This window comes from Coffea arabica, chromosome 6c (assembly GCF_036785885.1).
Source record: "Coffea arabica cultivar ET-39 chromosome 6c, Coffea Arabica ET-39 HiFi, whole genome shotgun sequence".
NCBI lineage: Eukaryota > Viridiplantae > Streptophyta > Magnoliopsida > Gentianales > Rubiaceae > Coffea > Coffea arabica.
Window position 1 is genome coordinate 12,093,013 of NC_092320.1, and position 18,262 is coordinate 12,111,274.

The following is an 18,262-nucleotide window of genomic DNA, read 5'->3' on the forward strand; positions in this document are numbered from 1 at the left end:
AAAGATCACATAATCTTTCACTTATTTCATAAAAAAATTTTGGGGACGCACTTAAGATAATATCAAAATTCTATACATATTGTAGGAATTTAAGGGGAACACTGGGGGCTCGTGGCCCGAGTGCCCCCACCTTAAATCCTCCCGTGCATTAAACTTACCACTAGAATATCAGAAGTTGGTTTATGGTGAGTTAATTACTCTTTGCGAAGCATACCTTATTTTTATCTTTTCTTGGGTACGGAGCAGTCAATTTCAGAAAACAAATGAAAGGAAAAGACAAAAAATAAAAAAGAACCAATAAGTTAAGTTATATCCATATTGACCCATTTGCCCAACTATGTACATCTTCTGCATAAACACTTGCGCCCACCCTCCGCATACAAACACCAATCTACACAAGTCAAACATATGATTGATATTTTCTAATATATGATCTGAATGCACGATAATTACTAGTCATAATTTGAATTTAAATTTTAAATTTGATATATTTAACATGTATCCACTGTTATGCTTTAAAAATATGTAATTTTGTAGCCATTTGATTCTCAAACTTCCTTGTCCTCCCTGCTTCTTCCTTCCTCTCCTCCTCTGCCTATAAAAACTTGAAATTAAAAAATAAAACAAAAGGAACACATGGACTGGCATGCAATTATTAGCTAGGTGCGAATTACTAATTAAAAACCTTGTTAAAAAAAAAAAAGTACTCTTATGTTTTATTGGGTACTACATTTTGGCAAAAGACCTTAAGTCACAGAATGAAGGCGGAGTACCTCGATTAATGAAAGAAATCTTTGAGTTTCAATCAAATTCAGCAAAGCCCTCGAACCTCTGCACTTACTATGAAGTACGAAGAAAGATTGAGGTGCATCTTCCGTTGTCGTTGTTGCACAGCTCAATGCAGTTCCTGAAGTCGTAACTCTGACAATTGTCACTTTTGTAGCAAAGAATCACCCACGAACCAAACACCAAAATGACTAGAAACACAAAAAACAGAAACAAGCAAATCATAGAAATAATTCGTTCCCATTCGTGTTTCTCTTTCAGAAAAGGTGGCACTGGTCGACCACCAACTCCGGCAAGATCCAGTTCTCTTTCGCGCGTTAATCGATCATACTTCCGAGCCAATTTTGTCAAAATTGATAGATTAAGTATGCCCGCAATTGAAGAGAGGGTAACGGGGAGCCAACGGTATTGGCATTTGAGGGGTGAGGGATTACCAAAGATGGATGTGAAAATGACACCTTGGAAGACCAAGTAGTAATTTGCAAGCTGAAAAATGTCCTTCAATGTTTGTCGAATTACCTTCTCTCCTCTCTCCATTCGCTTTTCCTCTTCGGATCTTGAATCTTCATTTGCAGGATTGGCCCCTGCCTCGGCAGCAGACAATTGCGAGACAGAAGAGAATGGAGAGAGTTGAAGCCCATCAGGGACAGAATAGCCTCCTCCTCCTTCCATGGCTAATGATTCAATCAGTGATTTGTTTTTGAGAAGCAAAAATCTTTATGTCACTCGCTCTACTTCACTAGTGCTTCTGCATGTGACAGACTATACACTAAATGACTTAATGGCATTATCATGTTAAAGGTTACAATATTCTGATGAATATTATTCATAAATTATGATAAAAGTTGTACGAGGGTCAAATTGAAAGGACCATTTGGACAGTGGAAGACAAATAACGACTACGATAAAAAATGCACCCAATTAACTTGAACCATTCTCCAAGATGCCCATATTTTTGTCACGTTGTCAATTTTCATTTTCTGTCATTTTCTGATTACCTATCCCTCTATAGTGGCTGCCTACAATCATAGGCTAATTAATTAGATAGTAAAATAATTAAATAAATAAAAGATCCCTACTAGAAGCACTGTAGAAGATAACTATCAGCTTTTTGGGTTGGTGATCACCACTAAGTCGTTAGCACTTGATGCCTCCCACCAATTGTCACATTAAATAATTTCTTAAAAAATTCAAACGGGTTCGATGGTGGTTCAATTCCCATCAACTCCCTCTAGATCCAGATGAATCTCTTCTTAGATTAGAATAGTGTATAATACTATACATAAAAAGTAACAATTGATAATAAAAAATAAAAATAAAAAAAAAGCACTGTCGAAGACGAAAGGGTGACAGACTGGAAATTTGGCAAGGCTTTTAGATTCCCGGTGGGTCGAATGTTATGCATTATCGTTAATTAATTTTGAGAAACATATAAAACGTACATGAATAAGATTATTTCTTAAGTTGGCCCGGTTGGCTGCATATTTAAACATATGAAACAACGAATTCCTTTGGGGAAAAAAAATAAAATCGAAATCAATGCAATTCATTTCTTATTTACTCATCTAGATGTAATGTTGAATTATTTACTTTCTACAACTTTTAATCTGTCAACAGTGTCTGCGTGTGTGTGTGTGTCTAAGGGATTAAGGGTCTTTATCATTATCAATAGCAATTGCATGGTGCCCTACAAACACTATTAGAACAAATTCAGCTAAAATAACAAAAATGGACATTAACTTAGTACACAATAACAGTAAAAGTACAATAAAATTTCTCTATCATTGAAATTTGTTGTGTTCTTACATATTGTTATGTTAATATCTAATTTCATTGTTCTAATATTTATATTTACTGCCCTGGTGCTTATGTTGTACGGTGCAATTGTGACTGGTAATGCAGATGCTCCTAATCCATGTCTAAGGGTGCACTTACCAGTTACCATTCCCAACATAACAAGGCCTCAAAAATCAAAATTGGACACGAGGAACACTTGAGCTGTTCCATTTTTTTTTGGGGGGGCTTTTCTCATGTGTATTTGACAATTTATTGGCTGTTGTGTAAGGTGACAATTGTGGCCATCTAGAGCTTGCAAAAAGAATAACAATGAAACAAGAGATCGTCAAAAGTTATGCACTTTAGGTACAAATCATATTAGACGTCTTCCACAACACAAATACTTATTCTTGCTTAAAGCCATAAAAATATTGATGTTGCAATATTAATGTAGTACGCAAACAAGTACTCTTTGTTATGCATACCTTAAGCTCTGTTTGGATTAATTGTTTTTAGAGGTTGTTTTTGAAAAACTTTACTATAACTGTATGTGTGAAAAACTTTTTCTGCAAATATTTTTGGGGTGTTTTTAGAAGTATTTTTAGGGGTTTTTAAAATATTTTTTGGGATATTTTTACAATTTATCACTTTTGAGGTATTTTTTAAAAAAATTTTACACCACCACCCCTCCCTTCTTCTCCCCTCTCCCCTCTCCCCTCTCTCCTCTCTCACTCTCACTCTCCCTCTCCTCCTTCCCACTCTTTCCTCCCTTTCCTCCTTCTTTCTTCTTCCTTTTCCCGTCTCCTCTTCTTTCCATCCGCTCCCCAAACCCCTCTCCTATTCATAGGTGGATTGCAGCCACCACTCTAGCCGCGACTCCAGCCACCACTCTAGCCGCAACCTTGTTGGTCGCGGTCAGTGAAGAGGAGGGGGTATTGGGAGAGAAGAAAAGTACGGATGAAGAGAACAAGAGGGAAGGGAGGAGAGAGGGGGAAGGGGAGAGAGAGAGAGAGAGAGAGAGAGAGAGAGAGGAGGGAGGGTTGTTGGTGTAAGGGTGATGGTGATGACAGTGGAGAGTAATGGGCGGTGGTAATGATAGTGTTGGTGATAGGTAGTGTGTGGAAGAAGAAAGAGAGAATTTTTTTCAAGTATTTGAGATGTGTTGTAATTTTTTTAAATTGTTTTTGAAGTTGTTTTTGGAGTTTAATACTGTTGATGTGAATGACAAATAGTTTTTTAAAAAAATGTTAAATCCAAACGGAGCCTTAGTATTTTAAACCGATTTCAAGCATTGAGAATATGAAATTAGCTCATAATTTCTTTCTACTCATTTATTCTTTTTAGTTCATTTGTCATTTGTCATTATACCGTACAGTCGATAGATGCAAAACATACTAGTTGGTGCAAGATTGGATTCCAATTTTCTATTAAAAAATTTGTTACATGTTACGTGAACACATACATTTTTTTTTTTTTGTACCTCACATACATCAGATTATTACATTAGATTGTTCTATAAGAAAAAAAATCCAAAAACAACAATTCAAAAACGGGACCTAAGTTTTTCATGTGCAATTAGTAAGTAATCACATATAGCACACTTAGATCTTTGCAACTAAAATGCTGATATCCTAGGATTAATCATACTAGTATATATATATTTTTTTTTGTCAGTTATCAGGTGTGGTATCCTGAATCACCAGACTAATCCACACATGTTCCACACCAACCTGCCCAAGCCATGTGGATTGTTTCGTCAGGGATTCGATCTTTTGTAGTAGTACTTACATAACTAGGCTACTACAATCAGACCAAAGCCCCCGGGCGATTAATCATACTCGTATAACTTTTCTCAGTTTCACTAAGTAGTGTTCCTCCTGATGTGAAATACCCATACCCAATCTGAGATCTCAATGATGCATGCCAAAGTTGGCTTATTACCCACTTGCAATTGCCCATACCCAGAATCACGGAAGCCCAGAGTGGCCCAAAAGTCCGCTGACCGTTTGTCCACTTGGCAAAGAAAAAGTGCAAAAGATCTTTCCTCCTCCTTAAATTCCAAGTCCAAAATAAAAATCGAAAAAGGAAACGGATAATGTAAAACTCCAGATATTTCTTTCAATTTTCAGTGCTAGTGCCATCCCGTGAAAATATCAAATCTGGGTACAACATCCCTTCCACGCTGTACAATATCAGTTGCCTAACCTCCATAAACATCAATTCTAGGTGATGTTTGTTTTGGATTCCATATGTTTTGCTGTGATAACACACTTTTAAGATATTTAATAAGCATCATCATTATCTAAATTTTTTTTATAATCATCATTATCTAAATTTAGGAGAAGAGATTTTCTATCTCAAAATTTATTTCTAAGACAAGCTCAAAGTTGATGCTTATATGGTAACTTTATGTTTCAAAAATGCCAAGCTAAGTTTGATCATTTTATCATATAATTCCGAGCTGAATGTATGCATAAATATATGCCAAGGATTTCAAAATTACGTATTGTCAAATACAATCGATAATTTAAAAAAAAAATACAAAAGATGATCAGGCTGATATGTGCAACCTAATAAACTAAGCTATTTACAAAGTGAAGTCATCAACGGCTTAAGGCTTAATGTGTTACAAAAGACAAACTTTTATGGGAATGTAATACTTGTTTTAAAAAATTACTTTTATGGAAATGTATTATTTCATTGCATCATTTGTTTAAAAAAATTATGTGATTGAATTATGAACGCATTTTTCAATCAGTTATTTATCTTTTCAATCAAAATTTTTTATCTCACATTACATTATGTTAAGAGTGTGCTAATCTGGAAAACTTGTGATCCTATCCATCGGATCATATGCGAATCAATCACATCCAGATCAAGAAGTTATGCAGATCAGATTCAAATATCACTTTTTTGTGATCCAGCAAATATTCGATCCGATTTGCATAGTATTTTTTTAAGAATTTTTTTATACATTAAATTCACTAATTTATAATAGTTTTATCTCTTGTTTCTTATTTTTATATCCATGTCTTCTTTTAAAATGGACTTTCTTTACATATGGTGTTAAGATTTTAAACATATTATCGTATAATTTGTGAATAAAAAATTATTGATGAAATATTGAGGCTTATTTGTTTGAATCAAAATGAGAAAAAAATACAAAAGTTGCTTTATATTGTAACCAAAAAATTTAATTTTGACTAAAAAATCTTTTCTTATGACTAAAAATGCATGTGTAAGTAGAACAAATCACTTGCATGGTATTTTTGAAACTTTAATACATTTAATTTTCATTTTATCAATCATTATATAAGTAATACCTATGCTAATTGTTATTGTTTTTCATCCATTTACACGGAAAGAAAAAAAAGAAAAAGAAGGCCAGATTTTTTGTTTTTTGGGGGCCAAAGCCAAACTTCCTATCCAGAAGACAGCAGGCGGTGGCAGCACGCACGCTTGTTGTTCCCACACCACCTACGTGAATTAAGACCGGCAATTAAACCAACCGTAGACTCAGCGCCCAATTCACACCGAATTTCTGCTCCGACTTTGCCACTCCTCTCCGGATCGGTCTTTTCTTTTGTTTTCTACCCTTGCTAATATTTGCCCCATCTTCCCTACCACTCATTCATTTTCCTCAACCCACATAACAGAAGCCCCTCTCCCAAACCCCCTCACCAGAAACAAACCCAACCCTAAATAACTCGAACTCTCCCAACTCAATTCACCCTTATTTCTCACCCCTTTTGAACCCGTCAAGCAATCATTACTGGTAATTGTTGATATCATCAGTATTATGGGTTGATGATGGAGTGGGACAGTAATTCTGATGCAAGTGGAGATGATGAATTTGTGGAATACGAGGAGGAGGAGGAAGATGAAGTAGAGGTTGGATTTGGGTCGAATGGTTTTTTGTTCAGTGGTGGTGGAAATGGTGGTAGTGGCCCTTTGCCGTTTCCTGTGGACTCATTGCTCCAGCCTGCCCCTTGTGGCTTTGTGGTTACTGATGCTTTAGAGCCCGACCACCCCATTATTTATGTCAATTCTGTGTTCGAGATGGTCACCGGTTACCGGGCCGAAGAGGTCCTCGGCCGCAACTGGTCAGTTCCCTCTTCTCCTCATTCTTTGCAATTTCCACCTTTTTTGTGGTTTGCTGTGGTTATTCTTATTTGGGTTTTCTTGAAATGCTTTCGGAACTTGTGTCTTCTGATTTTCCATGTTGATTTCTCGTGGTTTGGAGAATTTGGAGGGAAAATATGGTAAAAAGGAAGAAATTTTGTTATTGTTTACCGAATCATGAAAAAATTTGGGGGTTAGAGTTCGAGGAGAATTGTCAGCTTATATATATATTACTTTCTTTGATTGCAAAATTTTTAGCTTTAATTGGGACATTTACTTGTTAATTTTGCATAATTTTGCTGTTCTAATGTAATTATGTTCTTTGTTTCGGTTTTGGGCTTTTTTGCTGTTAACCTAGTTAGAGTTACTTATTATTGCCAAGTTCCTTGCTTTTTGGGATGTCATTTGCTATAGGACAAGGTCAAATGTACCTTACTTCGAATAAAACAAATTCTGATTATTTTGCTTGCTTAGCTATCGGTTTGTGGTTGATTTTTTTTTTTAGTCGTAGCTTATTCTTCATGATTTATGAAATGGCTAGTATTGAGGAAACAGTTACAATGTTTAAAAGGGGAAACCCTGCTTATGGTTAAGAAGGGAAGTCTTGATTGACATATTCCATTACCTAAAAGAGATATAGCTAGTTCCTGCAAAGTGATGATATTTTGTGTTCTTCATTTTGTAAACTACACAGAATGATTAGGTCAAAGCAAATATATGTTATCTCCTCAGTCCATGAGTTGACAGCAGGAAGGAATCTGGTGATTTGTAGCCAAATTGGGTTACTAGAATTTTGCCCATCACTGCAGAGATGCATTATCGAAAAAATCCTACAGTTAGTTAGGAGAAGTATGGTTTCTAGTCTTCATCATAACTTATTATTAGCAATGTTAGACTGGAACTATTATGGCTGAATTTGTATAGGGGCTTCAACTTTTAGACGGGAAAAAATCTAGATGTTAATCTGTGAATGATATATAGTTCTTATCACTGTTTCTATTGTTACGCATTACTTCATTCTTTGTGCATCCTGCAAGAGAGGTATAATTTTGTAGCAATACTTTTCCATTCTCAGATGTTTGAAAAATGAGTTCTGCATGTAATTTTCGGGGAATGACTAGATCCCAAGGGCAAGAAAATAATAAATTAGTGTAAACAGCTTTCAAGAGGCTAAAAATGGCTGAGAGTGTTTGAAAATCTCACCGAGGTGGATTTTACCGAGCTGTTCTACCTTGTAAGTGAAATGATTTTAGCGATGGGCTGTAAAATAGGGAAAATGCTTCTTCCACACTCTGAGGCCTGAAAACCTTGGGCTCTGACTTCTTTCATGTAGCATTTTTAGATTCTGTGCTTGAGGGATGGATGAAAAGCTGTGCTGGAGGCCTTTGTCTATGTTGTTCTGCTGTTCAAAGTATAGTCGGGAAAGATTTAGATTTAGAGGTCTTGCCAGGTAGAACTCTGAAATGAAGTGGAGAGAGAGCACTCCTTTGCAGTAGGTCATGTATGGTTCACTGTGGTTGATGGGGCTTTGATATTGTGATGTAAAATGTCCATATAGTAACAACTAGCATGCTACTTTACAAGTTATATGGTGATCAAGGGGTCTTGGTTGACCTGTATTTTTTTCTTTTCAACTTTTATCTTCTATATGCTTGACTCCTCAATTGTTGGTGTCAGATTTTTCTTGACTATCTGTTAAGGAAGATATTGAACCATTTAGTTAGTCAGAAGAGGAAAGAAATCATGGTTATGTTATTTGGTTATGTAGAAGTGTATTGTTGTTGCTGGATAGTCAGTAGATGTTGCTACTACTCCTTGATTTTACGACCCGTCAACTGGATTGGAATCAGTTTGTCTTGGTTGTTCTATTAGCTCATACTCATCCTAGATCTGATGAAGATTTTTTTAGCCATTTAAAGATATGTGCTAGAGTTGGTTTTAGAAGCAAAAAGTGATGAAACTTGGGTAATGGAGTTCTGTTTATAAGGTTGAGGTTTTGCATGAGCAAGACCCTCAGTACTTTGACTTTGACTCTGGAAATGTTTTGGGCACAAGCCAGGGAAGGAGGACATAAGAAACTTCGGCATGTTCTCAAGCAATATGAAATAACCTTCTCCGAATGGCTAGGGAAAAAGTGAACGGGATAAAAAACCTAGACCTGGACAAGAAGTATGTCATAACAGTTGGTTGTCTTGTACATTATATTTGTCTTTTCTGCGGAGTCATATCCAAGTAATTTAAATGTAAAATTGTCCATACACACCAAAGTACTGGATTGCTATAAACTCAATCTATTCAGACGAAAAAAGGTGTGTACTTGTTTATTTGGAATCTGTACTCATCCAAGCGAGCTGAGGGACAAAAGATTGGTTTCCGGCAATTTAAACATTATGGTAAATTGTTTCAAGGTGGCTTGGAGTTCTAAATTTACTTTTCTACCAGTTTTATATGGACTGACATTACAACATTTTTTCTCTACACAAGTATAGTTAGATGCATGCCATGTGTACATGAGGAATTTCTCCAAATCTTCATATGGACTATGGGCATGCATCTGCACCCTCGTGTAAAAAATTTTTACACTGTCAGTCATATAGGATTAATCTCTATGCTCATGTGCATTCAGATATTGTCACTTCGATGTAGATTCAACTTAGTTCTTTATACTTTTGTCTTCATATTGTTACCAAGGAAACTGGTTTAGGAACTGTGTAAAGGTTGATTACTGTGGTTGTAAATTAGGAATAGATGCCTAATAATAATTGATTTGTTTTTAAAGGCAATGTTGAATAATTGATTGTTTGATGCCTGGAGACTGGATTTCTTCCGCTGCTACTAATTGATGGTGAAATATGATGAGTTGGGTTAATTAATTTGTGGTCTACTTCATATCTTTTATTGTCTGCACAATGTAGGATAATATCCGTCTGCTACTTTATGCTATCTGTTCATATTTTGTCATTTAACTATTAACATCGGTGGTTATTGATATTTACTATTTGCATTTCATTTGGATGTAAATTGTATTTTTGTTATCTTAATATCATCTTACAACTACTCAAATGTGAAGAATATAACTTTCATTGCATATGAAGGTCTTGACTTACTGTTGGGTGTGAAGTCTGCTATTTTGCTTGAATCCTTAATATGTTCCCCTGTGTTGCAGTTAATGGCAATTTGAGTAGGAAGAAAGTAATGTCTGATGCCCTTCCTTGTGCATTAGAGTACTTGAGTGCGCTCGATGTTATTCTTTATATTCACTAGAAATTTGATGTTTCATTCTTTGCCAGTCTTCTCTCTCCTACTCCTCTCTCTCCCTCTCTCTCTCTCTCTCTCTCTTTAATTTTTTTTTGGGGGGGGAGGGTGGTGGGAGAATGGAGTGTTAAAGGGGAACTGGGGGGGTTGTTCACCCTTTTTAGCTCCTCACAAGTTTTTCCTTTTATGCCTGATTTTTTCACAACATGCTTGCTCTGACTACTATCTTTTCCAGTGATAAAGTTCCAACTGTCACAGAAGTCTCTTTTGGGATTTTATTGCTCGTTTACTATTTGACATTGTTATCTCTCACCTTTTTGCTTATCCAAAGGGTTTCTATTGTATTCTGTGACATGCAATAGTTACCACGTCCCTTACTGTCATTGGCTTTCCTGCAGTCGTTTCTTGCAATGCAGAGGCCCTTTCGCTAAGCGAAGGCATCCGCTGGTGGATTCTAGTGTTGTTGCTGATATTAGAAGATGCCTTGAGGAAGGAGTTGAGTTTCAAGGGGAATTGTTAAATTTTAGGAAAGATGGATCTCCCTTGATGAATAGATTGCGTATGACACCAATATATGGAGATGATGAGGCAATAACACATATTATTGGTATACAGTTCTTTACAGAAGTAAATCTTGATCTGGGTCCACTTCCTGGATCAGTAAGGGAGTCTGCAAGATCATGCGATAAATTCCGCTCTAGCCTTTCTACTTTTGGACCAGTTTCAGATGGGAAATACAATATAAATCGAGGCCTGTGTGGGATTTTTCAGTTGAGCGATGAAGTTATATCTCTCAAAATTCTTGCACGGTTAACTCCAAGAGATATTGCATCCGTTGGCTCCGTCTGTATGAGGTTTTATGAGTTGACAAAGAATGAAGATCTTTGGCGAAGGGTCTGTCAAAATGCATGGGGCAGTGAAACAACTCGATTGTTGGAGGCAGTACCTGGGGCTAAGCGACTTGGATGGGGTAGATTGGCAAGGGAACTTACCACTCTTGAAGCAGCAGCCTGGAGGAAACTAACTGTTAAAGGTGCAGTTGAACCTTCTCGTTGTAACTTCAGTGCATGTGCAGTTGGGAACCGTGTGGTTCTTTTTGGTGGAGAAGGGGTTAACATGCAACCTATGAACGATACTTTTGTCTTGGATTTGAATTCAAGCAGCCCCGAGTGGCAACATGTGAAAGTAAGCTCTCCGCCTCCTGGACGCTGGGGTCACACGCTTTCTTGTGTGAATGGATCTCATCTAGTTCTTTTTGGGGGCTGTGGGACTCAGGGTTTGCTTAATGATGTATTTGTGTTGGATTTGGACGCCAAGCATCTGACATGGCGTGAGATATCCAGTTTAGCTCCTCCCCTGCCAAGGTCTTGGCATAGCTCCTGCACTCTTGATGGGACCAAGTTGATAGTGTCTGGTGGTTGTGCAGATTCTGGAGTACTCCTGAGTGACACTTTTCTCCTTGATCTCTCAATGGAGAAGCCTATCTGGCGAGAGATACCAGTCACATGGACTCCACCATCTCGTTTGGGCCATACTCTCTCTGTTTATGGTGGGAGGAAAATTTTGATGTTTGGGGGTCTTGCCAAAAGTGGTCCTTTGCGTTTTAGATCAAGTGATGTGTTCACCATGGATTTGAGTGAGGACGAACCATGTTGGAGATGTGTAACAGGCAGTGGGATGCCTGGTGCTGGAAATCCTGGTGGAATTGCTCCGCCTCCAAGACTTGATCACGTTGCAGTGAGCCTCCCTGGGGGCAGAATCTTGGTCTTTGGGGGTTCAGTTGCTGGTCTTCACTCAGCTTCCCAGCTCTATATTCTTGACCCTACAGAGGAAAAGCCTACATGGAGGATTCTGAATGTACCTGGTAGACCACCTAGATTTGCATGGGGACATAGTACCTGTGTTGTTGGAGGCACTAGGGCCATAGTCCTTGGGGGTCAAACTGGGGAGGAGTGGATGCTCGGTGAGCTTCATGAGCTATCATTGGCGAGCAACATTAACTGATTTGGGAAATAACGAGTGAATAACTCAGCAGCTATCAAACCGGAATATAGAAGGAGCTTTCCTATCTCAAGAAGCATGATTCTTTGAGCATCCACTTTGTAGAGGTTACTTTTCCCTTGTAGAAACACAGGCATCTATTGCTGTGGTACGTGAACTCTTCTGCTGTGCCCGTCTTTTGTGCAGTTTCGGTATATCACAAGGGATATTCAAATCTGCTTGACCTGCGTTTAATTTTGTGAGATTTGTTTTGGTTGTTCTTCTGAAATCATTTCAGGTCATCACCCTTTCTAGGCTAGATAGAGCAATAGGGTACTATATGTAGGCTTAGAGTATCTTGTATGCCCATGTGTTGTTGTGATTCAGGTTCTGTAAGTTGAAACCCAGGAAAGGAGCATTTGAAAAATGATGAAAAGTGTAAACCGAAGTATGGGGTTTGTCTATGACATTTGCTACACTGGGATTTTTGCCCCTACCATGTTTTATATAGCACATTCATGTCATAACACCCTGATGTATTGGCTGTTGTGCCCATGAACCGTTTCATCTTTACTTTTGTGCTGTTTGAATCAAATTTTAACAAGATAGTCATATTGCTTATTGCCAGTGTATGAATTCAATGAGCCGCTTAGTTAATGTCCATCAAACTTCGGGGTGGTTGGATTTTCTAGTGTTCGGGTTATTTTAGTTTGCGGAGTTAAATGCCTTCTTAAACTAGTTTTCTTGTTCTTCTTTTACTAAGAGTTCGTATCATTTCTTTATCATGTATTTTATGTTGCAAATTGTTAAGTGTTACTTTGTTCATGAATTTGTTCGAGTTGAATATCAGAATTGAGAACTGAGATATAATTGAGATGCTGCTGGTGCTCCTCTTTGCCGTGGTTAGCCAAATCTGGTGCCCAGATCTTACAAAAGAAAATTGTGGACAGAACAGACTTGAGTAGCTGCGTAGCCAGTGGAATAGAATCTTTTGGGTTTTCATGATCAGTACTTGCCTTTTGCACTGATATGAAATACTGCCCTAAATCCCTAATAGCCCTGCAACGTGAAAATTCTAGACGAATTGAATATGCACTCATTTCTGGATGAATTCTGCTTACGGTGGTGAGTTTCTATATTGGACAGGAGTTTAGCTAATCAATTACGTAGGCTTTTGTTGAAATTTAGGAAGCATGTTGTAATGCATCTATCCTAGCAACATTTCTGCTAGATCAAAATCACCGAACTGCCTCTTCCAACTTAGCTGGATGCGCCGGTTATGCTGTTATAACATCAGCGGATATGATTGCCAAAAATCAGTTTTTGGCGAAATTGCAGCAGAGCCTAAAAAAGGAAGAAAACTGGATTGAGATTTTCACCATCAAGTATTTGCCTTCTCAGAAGCGCAAAACAGGATTTAAGATCAACAGAGATTGATCTTCATTGATTGAAATTAGGGGACAAATGAATTTGAATGGAGGAGTCGAAATCTAAGTTCGGTTTTAGTGGTATTACAATTCTTAAAAGATTAGAAAATTATTACATCCAAACAGCGGATTTGAAATCCATGTCCTCCCGAATTCTCCAACCCAAAACACAACCCACTGTCTGGAGTCTCTAGACAGGGAATGCAACACTTTTTTTCTTTCTTTCAGTTTTGAATATTAAATCTAGAGTTTTGATGCAATGCGTCGACACGTTTGTCATCTGAAGATTTATGGGGGTTTGGTTTCCATGTCAGAGTTGATATTCCTTTGATCTAATAGATCATTCTTATCTTTCAGAACTGAGAAGTTTTAAGAGTCTTGCTGTATGTCAATGTACTGCTTTAAAAGATATTTTTTTTTCAGAACGAGCAGAAGAGTCTTTCAGGAAGGGGGGGGGGGGAGGGGGGGAAGAAGAATTACAATGCTCATTAAACACATACTTCTTAGAAAGGCTAATAAACAGATGAGTCACAAGGATAAATCACTATAAAACCAAGAAAAAATCATATACTTTACAAATAGTACAATAAAACTGAAATATAAGCCCTTTTACAACTGCATTGAGAAGGATTCAAAGCCGCCAAGGGCGTGCACTTTCCATGTTCATTGCTTTATCAGTTGGTTAAATCTGGTATTTGCATATCATGTTGCTTCTTAAAGATACTTCCTTCTGTCTGTACGTTGCATCCACTTTTGATGGTTACTGAGGTAAACGTAGTTTGAGGTGAACGCAGAAACTACGTTAAAGTTGGAACCTTAAACCCTTCTTGTTACTGCTTATATTATACGAGTGCAAAGTGTAAAGAATTAATCCAACCACACAGTCCAATGGATCATGCTCGGCTCGGTTTGGGTCTTGATTTCAAAATATGAAATATGCTGCTGTTGCCTGAAATTCTGAAGTCAACCCCAGATGGAGCTGAGCTTGGATTAGGCCGTGGATTGCAGTGCCCTGGATCCAGAAAACCTGACCTATCTAACATATAGAAAGATGCGGTTCCAGTTGCAAAGATAAGGAAACTTGGACATCTCAAAATTTTACATATAGCTCATGACAATAAAAAGAATTTGGACATCCCATGATCAACTTATGCACAGTTCCTCAAAGCGGGAGGATTGCAGGTTTTGTGTTTCTTACCTACCTACAATTCTTACCAGAGAACCAGCAATACTTAAAATGGAGAAAATAACAGCTTGTTAAAGGAAAAGAACGATGGAATGGAACTATGTCTATTTATCAATTTCAATATTCTCAACAAATAAATCAATTGTTCAAGAGGCGACAGGGTAACTCATTGCGACATACTCGAGACCTGTTTTTGATGCAATAAACAGCAGAAGTCAGTTAAGGTAGAATTTGGCCTCCCTGGGCACACCATACCAAGAGTCTCACACTACTAACTTAATCTTAACTGTTAATCTGAACTCTGAAACACCCGACTCGCAATATAATCCTTGGAATAGTGCAGAAAGATATCAGGCAACTGCTATATTAATTTTTTGTCATGCTGCATCCTCCCTGGGTCACCAGAACGAAAAATTTCTTGAAATCACGACTCCACGTTTTCCCTGACCCGTAATGCAAGTCTATGCAAGGACTGCTCATCACAGGAAGCATCCCTTTCCTTAATATTTGAAACAAAATCCATGGCTTCCTTGTACTTTTTTGCTTTACAATAACCATCTACTATTGTCTTGTATGTTAACTCATTTGGTCTGCAGTTATGCTGGATCATGTAGTCTATTAATTCATCTACTTGTGAGAACAGTCCTCGTCCAGCAAAGCCAGCAACAAACGTGTTGTACGTAACAATGCAGGGACGAATTCCCCTGGATGTCATTTCTGAGAAAACTCTGATTGCCTCCTGCATGAGACCTTGCCTGCAGAACCCCTTGATGACAGTATTATAGGAAACAAGATCAGGTTCTCCACCACTTTTTTGCAGTCCATTGAGGATTTCTTCAGCTTTCCAGCAATCACCTGCTCTAGCATACATATCCATCAAGCTATTGTAAGTAATGAGATCTGGCTGCAATCCACTCTCACAGATCAAGTGCAGCATCTCATGGGCACGATCCAACATTTTGTTCCTGGAAAAAACGGAAAGCATTGAGTTGAACATAACTAAGTCAGGATTATATCCATGGTTCTTGAATTCTTGGAATGCTCTCTCCATACCCATGAGAGACCTACACTTGAAATTTGCAAGAACAAGGGTCCTCAAAAGCATCCAACTGGGATAGATGCGGCCATCGTAGATATCTTTTGCAATCTTTTCTATGCCCCTCACATTGCCACCCTTTGAGTAGCAATTAAGCAACAAGGAGTGTGATGTTTCACTGGGCTTGAAGCCCTTATTCTTCATGTCCAAAATTATCTTTTCTGCTGCTCTCCAATCACCTCTACGGGCCAGAGCATTTAGAAGTGCATTATAAGTTGTAACACATGGCATAAAGCCTGCTTTCATCATCTCATCATACATCGTCGAAGCATCAACTCGTGAACCACATCGACCGTATGCACTAATTAAGGTATTGAATGTGTCTCTATCAGGCTCAAAGCCACAATTCTTCATCTCTTCGAAAACATGATTAACATATTTATGCATTCCTTTACTACCACACATGGCAAGCATTGTATTCCAAGTCACACGATTGGGGGCACAACCATTTATTTTCATATCACAGACAATTTCCATCATCTCCTCCAATCGTGACTTCTTCCCTAGCATCCCAAGGATAGCATTATAAGTGCACACATTAGGGACACAACCCGCTTTCTTCATATGTTTGAACCAAGTAAATGCCTTGTCCTCCTTCCCAGCTTTGCCATAGGCATCTATCACTGTAGTGTAAGTCACGGCATTTGGCCTTATCCCCTTTTCCGTCATTGTACCAATTAAAGCAGCTGCTTCTTCATGGAATCCAGCCCTCACATATGTTGCCACAAGTTCATTGTAAGTCACCGAGTCTGGAAGGCATTGATTTTCCTCCATCTCTTTCAGAACATTCAAAGCCTCTGGAAGAACCCCTGCCTTCCCAAACACTTGGAGAAGTGAATTGTAACTAACTGTTCCAGGAACATATCCTCGTTTCTTCAGTTCATCGAAAAACCCCTTTGCTTCCTCCAACAACCCTTCACGGCCACATGCTGATATCACAGTGCTGCAAGTGAACTCATCAAACTGAAGCCCTTCGCTCCTCATTTCTTCAAGAAGGCCAACAATTTCATTCCAAGACCGGCCCTTTTTACCGTAAACATCCAACATCACATTGTAGGTAACTAAAGTTGGATATAAGCCCTTTTCTTTCATGTATCCAAACAATGCTATAGCCTTATCGTACTTTTCAGTACGAGAATATGCATGAAGAATTGTAGTACATGCTCGGACATCCAACAAATACTCCTCAACGGGAAGTAAATCAAACAGTTTTGAGGTGACCAAGTATTGAGACTCCCTCCCAAGAATCTTAACCATTAATTCAATAACTTGGTTGTCCAACTTGTCCTTAGTATCATTCATGACAAGCCATTCAAACAAAATTATAGCTTTTTCCCAATTGCCTAGAACATCTAAACCTTTCAACAAACTCATCAAATCAACTTCCAATAACTGAAACTTGACAGAATCAAGGTATTTACTCAAACTAGAAACGGGGTATTCAAGAATTGAATTAAGCATCAACTTACAGTCCAGGGGGAGAAAATCAAGGGCCCCATTACCACTGCCTGTCTGAAAAGCATGCTCTTCCCTGTATCTCTCAATTCTTGGGATAGCAATTGAATTGGCCAAACGGGTTTCTTCAAATTCTCCATTTTCTGAAGAAATGAGAGCTGAAGTGAAGTGGGTTCCATTGCTTTTGGCTGATTTGATGATAGGTGGCTTATTGTTGGAGATATGGAGAAGGTGTTGGAGGAGAGAATCAATAGGAAAAGAAGATGAACAAGCAGTCTTTGGTTGCTGCTGTTGCTGCGGCAGCAATTGTTGATGTAAAGGAGGAAGGAGAGTTGAAGTATTGAATTTCAAGCGTTGGTTAGGCGGTTGAATTGTTGGTTTTGTTTGTTGGATTGGAAATCCAGGCCTATTGGGAAAAAGGGTCCCTTCCATTGCAGAGAACTGGAAGGAAAAAGAGCTACGGACAGTGGAGACTAGGTGTGAGAAGGCTTTGTGAAATGAGAAGGGATGATGGTGGTGGGGTTATGGTTGCTTTGAAGTTTTTGAAGTGGTGGAAGAATGTCAGAGGAACTTGGTATTGTTATCTGTTTGACGTCTTGACTTGCTAATGCCATCTCCCCATTTCTTGTCTGCAGAAATTGAAACTCCAGCCAGAAATACTTGAGTAAGTTACTCTAGGTTTTTATTTTTTTATTTTTTGACAATTTATTATTCACACTCGTGATTCTTTTTAATTTTTTTAAATTTATATTTCTATTAAACTCAAGCTCAATCTCGATTAAAATCTAACTTGAATTCAAGGTTGAACTCAAGTTTTACATTCAGAACTCCTCGAATTGGAATCTGATTCGATTAGATAAAATTTGATTCAATTCGGCTTTTCTAGTTGCAAATGGACAATATTTGGAAGAAATCAATTACCTTTTTTTTTCAAGAAAAGTCAAGTATTATTGTTAATTTCAGGCAATTGATGCCACCAAATAATTATCCTTTTGAGCACTTTTTTTTTAAAAAAAAAATTTGGACATATTTTTAGGCATACAGCATGTCTCACTGCCACTACAAGAAGCTCCGTAAAAGAGGTTTAATCGGCTCAGGAGGATTCCATTCCGGAGCAAAGTGACTCGTGCTTGTGTATTGTTTGATGTCCATTTAACAATCTGGGATTTTTCTGTCAGT

General features: G+C 38.0%; 2 protein-coding genes and 1 long non-coding RNA gene across 3 annotated transcripts; 1 reads left to right on the forward strand and 2 right to left on the reverse strand.

Annotated features, from left to right (window-relative positions):
* Positions 1–284: 284 nt before the first annotated feature.
* On the reverse strand, positions 285–1,543 carry LOC140007979 (uncharacterized). Its single transcript, XR_011815402.1, has 2 exons — positions 774–1,543; positions 285–595 (listed from the first exon to the last, which is right to left on the reverse strand). It is a non-coding gene; the product is annotated as an uncharacterized lncRNA (long non-coding RNA).
* Positions 1,544–5,965: 4,422 nt separating this feature from the next.
* On the forward strand, positions 5,966–12,540 carry LOC113692877 (adagio protein 1). Its single transcript, XM_027211481.2, has 2 exons — positions 5,966–6,665; positions 10,338–12,540. The coding sequence occupies exons 1-2, from the start codon at positions 6,370–6,372 to the stop codon at positions 11,941–11,943; spliced, it is 1,902 nt and encodes a 633-aa protein (XP_027067282.2). The 5' UTR covers positions 5,966–6,369; the 3' UTR covers positions 11,944–12,540.
* A 2,080-nt stretch (positions 12,541–14,620) lies between these two features.
* Positions 14,621–17,718, reverse strand: LOC113694345 (uncharacterized). Its single transcript, XM_027213275.2, has one exon. It carries the CDS (start codon positions 17,513–17,515, stop codon positions 14,957–14,959), a length of 2,559 nt encoding a protein of 852 aa, XP_027069076.2. The 5' UTR covers positions 17,516–17,718; the 3' UTR covers positions 14,621–14,956.
* Positions 17,719–18,262: the final 544 nt, after the last annotated feature.

Bases quoted from the DNA above. Each gene is read 5' to 3' on its own strand.
- LOC113694345 (XM_027213275.2), bottom strand. From the start codon at position 17,515: ATGGAAGGGACCCTTTTTCCCAATAGGCCTGGATTTCCAATCCAACAA.
- LOC113692877 (XM_027211481.2), top strand. From the start codon at position 6,370: ATGATGGAGTGGGACAGTAATTCTGATGCAAGTGGAGATGATGAATTT. The intron at 6,666-10,337 runs GTCAGTTCCCTC...GCTTTCCTGCAG, and splicing joins GAGGTCCTCGGCCGCAACTG to TCGTTTCTTGCAATGCAGAG.